The following is a 13149-nucleotide window of genomic DNA, read 5'->3' as shown; positions in this document are numbered from 1 at the left end:
ACAGTACACTTTGTATTCTGTGTTATCATTGAAATCAATATATTTTAAAATATGGAAAACCTCCAAAATATTTAAATAAATGGTATTTTATTATTGTTTAACAGTGTGCTTAATCATGAGATTAATCACAATTAATTTTTTTAATCGCTTGAGAGCCCTAGTTGAAATGAACTTAGGTTACTACTCACCCACTTAAATTTTCAATCTAGGCAAAGACCTGTTTGAAATCCAATAAATTCTTATCTTTCCACATGGTATAACCTACATCTGAGCTCCATGTATATGTATCAATTTTGCATTTGAGTCACTAGCCTTCATGGCATGAAAACCAACTCCTTCTCTTCGGCTTCTAGACACAGTTGGGTCAATGACCAGTAGGAAAAGCAAGAATTTGAACCATTTTTAATTTAAATTTATGAAGCTTCATTAAAGTCCAACACTAATTATATTTTGGGTTTCTTTCCATTGCAGCAGCTACACTCAATGGCAAACACAGAATGGGAAAACCAAACATTTGTTACAGAATTCATCCTTCTGGGGTTTGGGGATCTCCCCGAGCTGCAGATCCTTCTCCTCCTGCTGTTTCTAGTGATCTACATTGTGACCATGACTGGGAACATCCTCATGGTTGCACTAGTTGTGGCTGATCAGCACCTTCACACCCCCATGTATTTCTTCCTGGGGAACTTGTCCTGCTTGGAAACCTGCTACACCTCCACCATCCTGCCCAAAAAGTGCTGGCCGATCTCCTGACCGGGGACAGAATCATCTCATTCAGTGACTGCCTCACCCAATATTACTTTTTTGTTTTTCTGACATGCTCAGAATGCTATCTCCTAGCAGCGATGTCTTACGATCGGTGTTTAGCGATATGTAAACCCCTGCACTATTCAGCCCTTATGAATGGCAGATCCTGTCTCTGGCTAGCAGCGGCGTCTTGGATAATCAGATTCCTCTCTGGTATTGTATCAATGTCATCAATGTGTCAGTTAATTTTCTGCGGGCCCAATGAAATTGACCATTTCTTTTGTGATTTTGTCCCAATGATGAAATTCACGTGCAGCGACATTCAACTGAGGAAAGTTTTGTCTTTTATGCTGTCCGTGATTTTCTCTCTGATCCCATTTCTCTTAACTGTGACATCCTACATTTATATCATCTCCACCATCCTGAGCATCCCATCCACCACGGGGGGAAAAAAGCCTTTTCCACGTGTTCATCTCACCTCATCGTGGTGACACTTTTCTACTGGACCATAATTGTTGTCTATCTATTTCCAACAACCAATATGCTGAAAGAGCTAAGCAAAGTGTTCTCTGTCTTCTACACTGTCCTAACTCCCCTGGCCAATCCTCTCATGTACAGCCTGAGAAACAAAGAGGTGAAAGAGGCCCTGAGGACAGCTCTTGGGAAATATATTACTTTCCAGAGTTCCAAAAATTCTACCTAACTCCTTTTTTTTTTAGGTTAAAATGAGGTAGACACACAAATATGTAAAAATATTATACGCATGAAATGTTTTCCCTGAGGAGATGGAGAGAAAAATCAAAGAACCAAATCCTTACTTGTCACATTGTTCCATGCATTGCTAGAAGCTGCTCATATGAAAACTTGGAAGGATTAGATTTTTTTTTCAAAAAGAAAAGGAGTACTTGTGGCACCTTAGAGACTAACAAGTACTCCTTTTGCGAATACAGACTAACACGGCTGCTACTCTGAAACCTGTGATTTTTTTTTCAGTAAGCTTCGGCGATCATCGATTTCACTGTACACATGAGCTGGTGAAAAAACAGTTCTATCAACAACAATCAAAGTTTACAAACAGGCAAAGTAAGAAAAATGTTGTTTGAGAACATATTGGAATGTGATTTAAGATATTGACTTTGTGTATTTTGACATGTGATGGTGACAATTTGTGTTTTAATGATTATAAAGCTTTAATTTCATGAATCCCTGTGTCTGTCATTAAATAATTGCTTGACAACCCTAGTCTCTCTCTCACACACAAACCCCATAATTTTGGGGAAGAGTGAAAATGTAAATCAATACTAATAAAAAATAAAATGCCAAAATACAAACATTGATATTATTCATTGAAATTATTTTTAAAAGATCAAAATTTAATTCTGCCCAGCCTACTTATATACTATGGTGATGGGTGTGGTATAGGCAGAAGAATAGAATAGAATAGAATAGAATAGAATAGAATAGAACAAAAAAAATTGTGTACAGGTTGCATCAGGACACGCCCCTGTCGTCCCATACTTAAAAGCATGGAAATCAGAAGGTAAGGGAAAAGCCCCCCATCCCCCCCGATCCTCTCCCACACATGCCCTGACATCCCTTGCTACATTCACATTACCTGCAACGCTGTGGGTAAAACACATCACCCTACCACCAGGCTTTTGCTGATGTCTCCAACTGACACTGAAGTACAATATACACCCCAGCTTCGTCACACTCGCACTCCAAAACAACACTCCCATGGTGACCTCAGCCACATTAAGGAAGCACAACTTCAAATTACACGGTGCACACAACTGTTATGCTGATCTGTTGACACAAGGGGGCCTGAGGTCACCATTGTAGTTCAGTGAGCTGGCACTGTGGGGTGTGAGGGAACCAGGAAGGCTGGGGGCAGAGTGGGGAAGGAAAAGAAGGGGTCAGGGAGCTGGTGCAGCAGGGTTTTGGATTCATGAGGGGCTGGGAAATGGCTAGATGTAGCGAGGGGGTGGGTTTATTTGGGCAGGATATCCTGGTCATAGAAGAGAGAAATTAAATCTAATCCTACAGTCAAAGTGTCAAATGTCTGGTTAACAGAAAGGAATCTACTGGGCTGGAAATGGCATAGATTTAAGCACAGCTGGTAACATCAGCTTTCTGGGTCATTTCTTCTCTGCTGGAGGGGTCTAGGGGAGAAGTGAGATACTCCCTAGGAAAAAATAATCTTGAAAGCAACAATTTTTAGTTCTTTTATTAGTAACATTCCCACGCTTCAAATGAATTTAAAAAATTCCTTCTTTACCCAAACTTCTTTTACACAATTTCTCTTTAATTTACACATTAGTAGTAGGTTTCAGAGTAGTAGCCATGTTAGTCTGTATTCACAAAAAGAAAAGGAGGACTTGTGGCACCTTAAAGACTAACAAATTTATTTGAGCATAAGCTTTCGTGAGCCTCACGAAAGCTTATGCTCAAATAAATTTGCTAGTCTCTAAGGTGCCACAAGTACTCCTTTTCTTTTTACATTAGTAGTAGACAGCCCATCACCATTATTTCCACTGTCAAAAGAAATCTGTAGCACAACCTTAGTGATCACAACGGTATCACACCTTAGAGCAGACATACAAAATTTCAGCTGAAACTGTTCAAGTATGCCATGGAAAAATGGGTGTTGTAATTAGGAGAGTAGAGGGTTTAAACAACATGCAGTATATACAGCACATAGTAACTTCTGCAGTGCAAACGACCATCAGAGGAAAGTGGGAAGAGGTAACACTGTAGAGTACAGACTAGATGGCATCAGAGTAAAAGTTGATGAAAGAACTTTGTGGAACAATCGACCTCTATGCTATATAATGAATTGGAAAAAATCTTTAGAAACCAAAGTGGTGTAGCGTTAATAAGAGGCAGCCAGCTTAGTTAGTCCTAGGATACCAACACTACCTAAGAGATAGAAAAAATGTACCATGGTGGAACAAGTAATATAAAATGGTAGCAGATGTAAAGGGATAAGAAATGGGCTTTTATATGAAATAATGACCAATGGGGACACCAGAGCATCAAGGATTGGAAAGAAGCAGCTAAAGCATCCACTGTAGGTAACGTCTAGAAGAGAGCAGAGGATAGGAACAGGGCAATAGATTGTCTTGCTGTGTAATCTACAAGAGCAGGCAGAAGACTGGAAGAAACGAGGAAGGGTCAGGAATATTGACCAATAGATTTCAGAACAGGATGAAGTAATGTGGAGAGGTCAGTGATGCAGCAAGATGTCCACTAGAGGGCAGCATATTCTAAGCAGGAGAAATGGGCAGCTATTTTCTGAAATGCCTACTAGATGGCAGCAGATATAGGGTTTTCATTATTTATTATAGGGGCATGTGATGGGGTGAACTCACCCTGCCCTGGACAGGAAAGGGTTAACTCCTCCTTGTAGGCTAAGGAAGCCTGGCCCCCGCATCCCTGCTGGGCATTCCCCAAGTGGAGTAGCAGTATAAGAGGAGCAGCTCAGCTCAGTCTGGGCTGGCCACCGGAGAGAAAGGACATCTGTGGCAGGCTCCAGATTCGGAGCAGTAGCAGACCCTGACTACGGAAGCCAGAGGCACCGAGACCCTGGCAGACGCCCCAATATCTGCAGACACTCCAGGGACATCAGAGCCACCGGGAACAGCCCAGGCAGAGGAACCTGGTGACCCCGAAGCTGCCCAGGCCACAGACAGAGGAGTCACAGCAGGAAGCAGCCCACGGGAGGGACGTAGTCAGTGTGCTGCAGCTGAATCCCCGCTGACTCAATGACGAACTCACTGGCTGCTGCCAGGGCCTGGGTCCCCCTACTCTGGCCACCACCTGCCTCCCAAGTTGTGACTCATTGCCCTGTGAACCAGGGTAGCCTTATTGACTCTGGCCACTAGGCCTCACTGCCCTGCAAACCAGGGTAACTAGTCATTAGGTCTCACTGCCTTGAGGTAAAGGACAGCTTGATGGATGAGGTGAACTCATCTCACACTGGACGGATACCTCATCATAGGCCATCACCTTATAACAGACCATCACCTTGGACAGGTATCTCTGAAAAATTTAAACCAGTGCTTTGTTATGGTGAAGTATTTTTTATTTTTACACTATATACAACAGTCCTGGAACAGAGTGATACTCCCTATGGGAGTTTTTCTTCATGGTATAAGGAACCATTAAGTCACATTGTGCAATGTGGACAAAAAAGCTTTGGAGACACAAAATTAGTCAGCTGTGACAGATTGAAGTGGGAACCTTATGAAAACATTCATACACCATCACCATAAAAACAAACAAACAAAAACAAACCTTAAAATTTGTTAAGAATTTTCCCAATCTATTTTGCAATCAAACTATAAATAAATGAATAAATAAAAATAAAGTGGTTTGTTACCCAAAGGCTGAAAAAACAATTTTATTTGGGTTCATATGAGAGTTTTGGAAAAAGAAATAAGAACTTGATACTGTGGAAGTAGATAAAGGGAATTTGGATGCAGGCCTCTGAAATGAGCAAGAGTCAGGCTAACTCTAGCTTTAATAATGCAAGATTTGTAGAAGCGGGGATAGTGCGAAGCGAGTGGAAAAGAGCTGTGAAAGAGGCTGTTATGACCTTGTATTAGATACGAATAGAATGTAGACTATAAGAGAAATTGGTGAGAAAAATAAGATATCATGAAGGAATATATATAAACAATATGCAGCTGTTGCTTATTATTGTCTGTAATAAAGGCATAAATGCTTGCTCTAATTGTTTATCTTTAGAGAGACCTGCCTAGGTGGGGGGAACCCTGTGTCCTAGCGCACTCTCTCCCTCTGTGCAATTGCTTGAAATAATAAAGTGTATCTAACTTTCTGCACCCAACCTGAGAGTGAGAACTGTATTTTTCTCTGACATACTTGTATACCAACCTCTGGAAAGCAGGTGTTTGGAGAATTGTATGATGCAGAAACAGAATGGATCTATAGACTATATCAAAATAATATAAGGAACTGTGGGAGGGGACTGCCCTCTAGTGGATGGAGCTAGACCTGTTCTGCTAGTATCTAATTCAAGTATTCCAGAACTCAGATACAGGTCTATGCTTTGAGCAGAATGACTCCCAGATTGATCTATTAGGTTTCCATAGGAACATAGGAATTGCCAGACCGTATCAGACACTAGGTCCATCTAGGTCAGTATCCTGTCTGACAGTGGCCAGACCCAGATGTGTAAGAGGAAGGTGGAAGAACACCACAGGAGGTGGATGTGGGATAACCTGCCCCACCTCCCATATAACTCTCACCTTGAGTTCTAACACTTGGAGATTAGCTTAAGCCCTGAAGCAGGAGGTTTAACATCCCTTCCAGAATTCTGATTGTCATTCATTCTGGTTGTCACACAGAGGTATGCTGCCTTGCCCAGCTCCCACTCGCTGGTGATGACCCAGCTTTCATCCTTAGTGTCCTGGGCTGAAAGTATCATGTGGGGAAAGGTCCTTGCACCCTAGTCCTGCTCCTGGCATATGGTCTGAGATCCCTGAGAGGAGGATTCCCAGCCTGTTTGTGGCCACCTCTGTTCCAGGACTGTTGTATATAGTGTAAAAATAAACAAGTTCCCTAGGAAATTACCCAAACTCCCCATCACTGGATTCTCCTCCAGTGAGAAACCAACCTACAAGATGCTGAGTTCTATCCCTGCTCAGTGGAAGAGTGAGAGTATTGCTAAAGATATATTTGTAATTAACAACAAAGTTCCTTGGGAGAAATATTTCCATTGGGGGTGTGAGTGAGAGAGAGAGAGAGATTTCCTTCCAGCCAAATCTTTCATTTGCAGACTGTGAGTGAAATTTACTTTACATTTGATATCCTGAGTGTTTGTTAAACTATTCAGCTTTAGCACCCAATCCAGCAGGCCTGAGTCAGCTTAGCCATTGTGACCTTTGTAGTTCTTCTGCTGACACAAATAAAGATTACTGAGCAGATTTACTCTGCAGGGCCATGCACTCCACAGATGCTGTGTTATGGTTCAACCATGCATAGCACTGATCTCATACAAAAGGGAGCAGACAGACGATTCCTCTGGGCATGGGAGGTTGGTTGCATCAAGACAGTTGTTTGTACTGTCTGCACAGAAAATACAGCACTAACTCCCCAGGCTCAGCTCCTTTGGAGGTGGAATCAGGGGAGACGCAGCCTGCTGTGGAGAAGGATACAAATATGAGGTGACCTCTGGACTGTGTATACAGAGGGGGAAAAACATGTTCTCACACAGATGACAGCAGCTGCTCGTCCCTTCAGGTAGATGCAGGTGTCTTTGCTGAGAAGATCCAGTTTCTATTGAATGATGACATCCAAGAACTTCTATGGTGGAAACAGAGACCTGGCCTCCAAATGCTGAGAAATAAGAGCTCATTGCTTGAAGCTTCAGCCGTCCTCTGGTTACGGGTGAGCCCCCTCTTCCTGTCTTGATTTCTATCCCACCTTCCAAACTGGGGCCTGAAGGTGCTTTGTGAATATTTCATGCAGCCTTGTTGTAGCAAGATATAGACATTGCAGATGGGTGAAGATTGATATTTTTCAAAGCCACCTAGGAACTAGGTGTCCTGTTTTCCTATTCAGCAGAGGATTAATGTCTAGGTCCCATAGATAATTTGACAACTTCCTCCTAAATGATTTCTTTGTATTCATCTTCACCAAAAACTGTTACAAAGTCACCTAAGCCAGGTCAATGTTTTCCAGGTAACAGCCTGTCAGAGGCTGAAGTACCAAAATGGTTGGTTCTGGAATGAATTGGAATGTTGGGTTTCTCTGTATCACTTGAGGAGAACATGGTAATGCAGGAATTGCCAGACTAGATCAGACCCAAGGGCCATCCTGACCAGTGCCTTTCTCCAAGAGTCATCAGCACTAGATGTTTCACAGGCAAACGTAAGTACACTGCAGCAACAGTTGTGCGGTAATCTACACACAAACACACACACATCATGTTGGTCTATAATAGTTAGACATTGGCTGAACTCCCAGAACATGAGGTTTAATATCCATTCCAAAACTATTCTTGCCATTAATCATGGTAACTCTGGGTATTTTTATGGCCATCAGGAATATCCAGTCTCTTCTGGAATCTAGTTAAGCCCTTCATCTCAATGACTTCCCTGGGCCGTGAGTGTGATGCTTTCAGTGTTGGTGAAGGAACGGGATTGCCAACCTCAGGACAGACCATTAAAACCCAAGGCACACCCCTTTTTGGTTGTGAGTTCTCAGCTTAGATTGCACCAAGCCACTGCCCAGAGTGTAAACGTGTTAGGCACTTGAGCAGCCTTGACAGAATCACCAACAGTCCCCCTTGGTGAGCATGAATCTGATCTATGGCCCCTTATGCCAAGAACCACAGCAATAGTCAGGTCACTCCTGACTTACCCCACATCACTCGCACTTTAGGTCTCACACTAAAGACGCCTCTTGTAGCCAATCCTACAGTGACCTACGTGAAGATTTATTAAATAGAAAAAAGGACACGAGAGTTATGTACAAGGTTAAAGCAAGAAAACGGACCCGTGAATGAGTCATAGTCTCAGGTTTCAAATGGTGATACAGACCTCTCCAGGAGCAAGCTGTATTTGACCTTTAGGGCTAACCCAGGCTAAGCAATGGGGGATCTCTTGCTAGTGCTTAGACAACACTCAGCATCCAAGCAGCATAGATAGGCCTATTTCCTTTGGTCTTGGGTTTTTATCCCCCTCCTGCCATCTGCTCTGATTTGCAAACTCAGTCCACTCACATGACTCATCTTCATAGGAAGGTGAGAAGAACAAGAAGAGTTTTGAGTCCTTTTGTTGATGGTTTCACAATACAGATGTAGGGAGTTTCCAGTTGTAAGATCCACCCCTAGCCCACCTGGTATCAACGAGTCTTCTTTTTCAGGAGAGGATTAACAAGGTCTTCAGAAGAGCAGCTCTTCCCATTCATTCACCTCATCTCCTGTGCAGTGATTCATCTTCTTCGGCTATCCCTCGAGGAGAGGATGATGTCTGCCAAGGGGATCCATCGGTGGGTTTTTCAGTGGCTGAGGAGCCCAACTTGTGCCCTGCAGATTTTCCCACAGAAGTGATCTTGGAGGAGACATAGTTGTTGGCTGGACTGTTGTGCCTTTTCTTTCTTCCTTTGTCACTTCTGTCTCATGAGCACGTCTGTTCTCCTCCAAGTGGGCTGTGGCATGGTGTATGGTGTGGCACCAATGTTTCCTGTTCTGCATCAAGTCCTCCCAGTTAGGAGATAGTAAATAAGATCAGCCCCGGTAGTACAGCCGGATGGCCTCAGGCAGAGAAATGGGACAATAATTTATTGCTAAGTCTGTTCTTTACTGATGAACTTAGAGAGGCTTTGCAACCATTTGTAGAATTAGTGCCTCGGCTCCTGATAGGGTTACAGTTAATGATTTATGGGACCTTTTACATTTGGATTCTCATATTACAAAAAAAATTAATCTTTGATTTTCAAAATATGCAAATCCCAGAATATTTTTTAAGGAAAACAGGACTATTTTAATTCCAAAGGTTCAAGATCCTGAAAAGTTAGCTAAACTCTCTTCTTGGAGAGCTTTAACTATAGGATTTGTATGGACCATATTATACACTAAAGTTTTAGCTAAGTGATTCACTAGTGCAGTTAAGATGTGTCATAGACAGAAAGGATTTCTCTCCGCTCCTGGATGTGAAGAGAACATATCCATTCTGGACAACTTGATTAAGGGAGCTAAGCAGAATGGAGATGAAATTGCTGTTGTACCCATTGATTTGGCAAAAGCATTTGAGTCAATGCGGTGGGTGGTGGGCTTGGCAGAATCAGTGGGGAAAGAAGACCCTGTTGAGCTTCATTCTAGTGTGACACTGAAGAGACATGAGAGGTGTAGACTAAGTGGGAGGCATCCAGGCTGCTGGTAAAATACCACTACCATTATAAGTTTTTTTCACTTACCTGGTGAGGCACTTTCCCTGCTGATTCTGCCAAGCCCATTCCCTTGCCTGTGGTTTTGCTAAATTGTACGTAGGGAGAGTGGAAATCTCATTCATCCATTCATGCGCATCACTAATTAGATGACAATGCATTTGGCTACATTTATGCAGGCGTTGTTGGGATATACATACACACACACACACACACACACACACATTGTGATTCATATATCCATGTAATATGTTATAGGTCATTGAGGCCTGGTATGAATGATGCATGCTTGACATGAATACGTGCGTTGCCAGTTAGCAACAGAAGCAAGGACTTAAGATAAAGGACTATTAGAATTCTTTGTGCAAAAAACAATCTTATGCTCCAAGAAAAATACAGAAAAGCATCAGAAAAGTAAATAACACCAGCTGGACTGATATAAAATTGTATAAGAATCAGAGGAAATGGCATGCCTTGGATCATGGCAGCCCGCCCAGGATTGTCTTTTTGGAATTGTGTGGGTAGAAGTCTTAGTAAACAAAGGCAAAGAACCAATGACGTGACAGAATGGACTATAAATGGGTGCCTATGATTTCTGCAAACTGCAGTCTTTTATTGATCCAGAGTCCTGTGTGGATATAGATGTGGCTTTTGCCAGCTCCCCACATCTTGTGATCATATCCTGACAGAAGGAACCTCGACTGGCCATCAGGACCAGTCTGACCTTTGGACTCTGGTATAGTAAGTTTGGAGTGTGAATGTGGAGTGAGTAAGGTTTGTTTTGTAATCAATAAAGAGCATTTAGAGTATTATATACCAACACTGTGTCTGGTATGTGCTTGCCCCATCCCATACGGAGACCTCTATTACAGGGTCTAACAGTGTGACTACCTGCCCTTTCCTGGTTACTGTTTGCAGCCAGTCTGCATTCAAGTTGGATAAAAATAATTTTAAATGGATTATTAAACCTAGGTAATATGTATTTATTAAAATGTTAAAACCAATCTATATATTTCAAAGGACAAGTAAAATAGTAGCCATTAGAAACAATAGCACAAACAACTAACGTCCCATAAAATTTAAGATATGGAGAAAGTAAAGAGACATAATGAGGAATAGTAGGATACACAGAATGGGTTTCAGGGATCACTGCTTATCACTAAATGGGGCCAGCATATCAGCAGTGCCATACAATGCAAGCCTACAATGCTTTTCCTTAAAATGCTTGCTTCTTTCCATTCCCACAGGCTTCGGTAACTCATCACTATCCTCGTTCTGTTTACCATGTGACCCAATTATCAACCCAAAGAAGTATATGATCTTACCTCCAGAGATCTTCTTAATTTCCTCTTCCAGCTCAGAGTAGTATTCCACCTTATCCCTGTGGACTACCTCCAAACTACCAGCCTTGTCTTCCCAATGGACTGTGGCATCCACTACAGCAACTATACTGACTTCTACAACAATTACGTCTGGCTTCTGTAAATTTCTTTCTTTATTCTGAAGGTGTGGCTCTACTAATGCCCTCCATCCTAATTTACTGACTTTATCAATTAAAGCTTTCAATATTCTATTTTGTCTTCCAATATGGGCCTCTTTAGTCTTAAAGCATTGCCCAGATATATGCGGAACTGTTTCCCTAACCTTACCGCACCACTCACACAATGCATTAACCTTCACTCTTCCTTTACTGAATGTCTCCCTGATGGGGTGTAGAGTCACTCTCATCTGCAGTGTTGTGATAAAAGAAGACTTGGCCAAACAAGGGTGCTTTAAAAAATGAATGACTAATATTCTTAAAATAACTAACACCCACCCCCTGACACTTCAAAGTACTCCACCTAGTAAATGTTTCATCCATCCATGATTTGGGATTAGGGGTAGAAGCACTGTACACTAAATCTTATTCACCAGATTCTCTCTGTCATATATCAAGAATAATTCTAATCATTCATCCCTTGATACGTTAGGCCTTTTTCACTTTTGAATTAACATATTTGGAATTTGTACACTACATTTTGTCATCGCTAATCCCCTATTTCTAACTCTAGCATAAACTCTGGCATGGATACCAATGTTCCATTCTCAGACTGAGACTCCCGGCACTTTGCTCTGCAGTCTACATTTAGCCTTAAAAATTCAGCCTCTAACCAGCAGAAGGAGATTTTCTGAATATTTATTAAATTAATTCACGAGACTTAATTAACTTAACTTTGTGCTCTTCCAATTCAATGGCACAGTTTGTTTTATTGTTCCTAGACTCAACCTATGGCCGACACAGACTGGAGAAATCAAACAGTCATCACGGAATTCACCATCCTGGGATTTGGGGATCTCTCTGACCTGCACATTATTCTCTTCCTGCTGTTCCTAGTATTCTACATCACAACCATGGCTGGAAAAATCCTCATCCTGGTGCTTGTTGTGGCTGATCAGCACCTTCACACCCCCATGTACTTCTTCCTGAGGAGCTTCTCCTGCTTGGAGACCTGCTACACCTCCACCATCCTGCCCAGGGTGCTGGCCAGCCTCCTGACTGGGAACAGAACCATCTCAGTCAGTGGCTGCCTTACACAACTGTATTTCTCTGCTTCGCTGGCATGTACAGAAGGCTATCTCCTAGGAGCGATGTCTTATGATCGGTATTTAGCTATATGTAAACCACTGCACTATTCAGTTCTGATGAATAGCAGGGTTTGCCTCCAATTGGTTGCTGGATCATGGTTCAATGGTTTTTTGGCTATTACCATCTTTGTCTTATTTATATTACAGTTAATATTCTGTGTCCCAAATAAAATTGATCATTTCTATTGTGAATCCACCCCATTGATAAAACTCTCCTGCAGGGACACATACCTGATCATATTGCTGGATTTCATACTAGCTGGTGTATTCACCCTGCCTCCGTTCCTACTAACCCTGACGTCCTATGTGTGTATCATTGCCACCATCCTGAGAATCCCTTCTACCACCGGAAGGCAGAAGGCCTTTTCCACCTGCTCCTCCCACCTCACTGTGGTGACCATTTTCTATGGAACTATAATCATTGTGTACATGCTACTGAAACACGATACTCTGAGACACCTGAATAAAGTGCTCTCTCTTTGCTACACAGATCTTGGCAGATCAGCATAAATTCTCAACATGCCATTTTAATGCAGAAGACAGACAGGTTCCTTGGATGCCCAGAGTTCTTTTCAAAGCCACGAATATACTGACATAGTTTCACAGGAACTCACTTATGAGAGGTCTCCACACAGATTTTGCACCAGGATCACTGTTCGGGTTAGTGGTGTGACTTTGTTTTGGAAATCGTTCTACCAGTACAACTTCTAGCACGGACACAGCAAACCAATATCGAGGTCCCTTGGACTGGTATAGCTTATTCCCCTTCGGAATGAACTATCCTGATACAAGCAGTTTTACATCAGTGTAGTTGCGTCCAGTCATACTAGATCAGTGGCCCCCTCACGGTGATTACTGGAGGCC

At 42.3% G+C, this 13149-nt stretch overlaps 2 protein-coding genes across 2 annotated transcripts; both read left to right on the top strand.

The window, feature by feature from the left end:
* Positions 1-483: 483 nt before the first annotated feature.
* LOC119842182 (olfactory receptor 10A7-like) lies at positions 484-1608 on the top strand. The gene is given in 3 exon segments (XM_038370089.2): positions 484-729; positions 732-1191; positions 1194-1608. Coding segments are annotated over 3 exon segments (963 nt in total). The 3' UTR covers positions 1451-1608.
* Positions 1609-11928: 10320 nt separating this feature from the next.
* Positions 11929-12795, top strand: LOC119842181 (olfactory receptor 6C75-like). The gene has a single exon (XM_038370088.1). The coding sequence runs from the start codon at positions 11929-11931 to the stop codon at positions 12793-12795; it is 867 nt and encodes a 288-aa protein (XP_038226016.1).
* The last annotated feature ends 354 nt before the right edge of the window (positions 12796-13149 follow it).

Source organism: Dermochelys coriacea, chromosome 13, assembly GCF_009764565.3.
Source record: "Dermochelys coriacea isolate rDerCor1 chromosome 13, rDerCor1.pri.v4, whole genome shotgun sequence".
NCBI classification, from domain to species: domain Eukaryota; kingdom Metazoa; phylum Chordata; order Testudines; family Dermochelyidae; genus Dermochelys; species Dermochelys coriacea.
The sequence above is the reverse complement of the archived record's forward strand: the minus strand, read 5'-3'. Positions and strand labels throughout refer to the sequence as shown.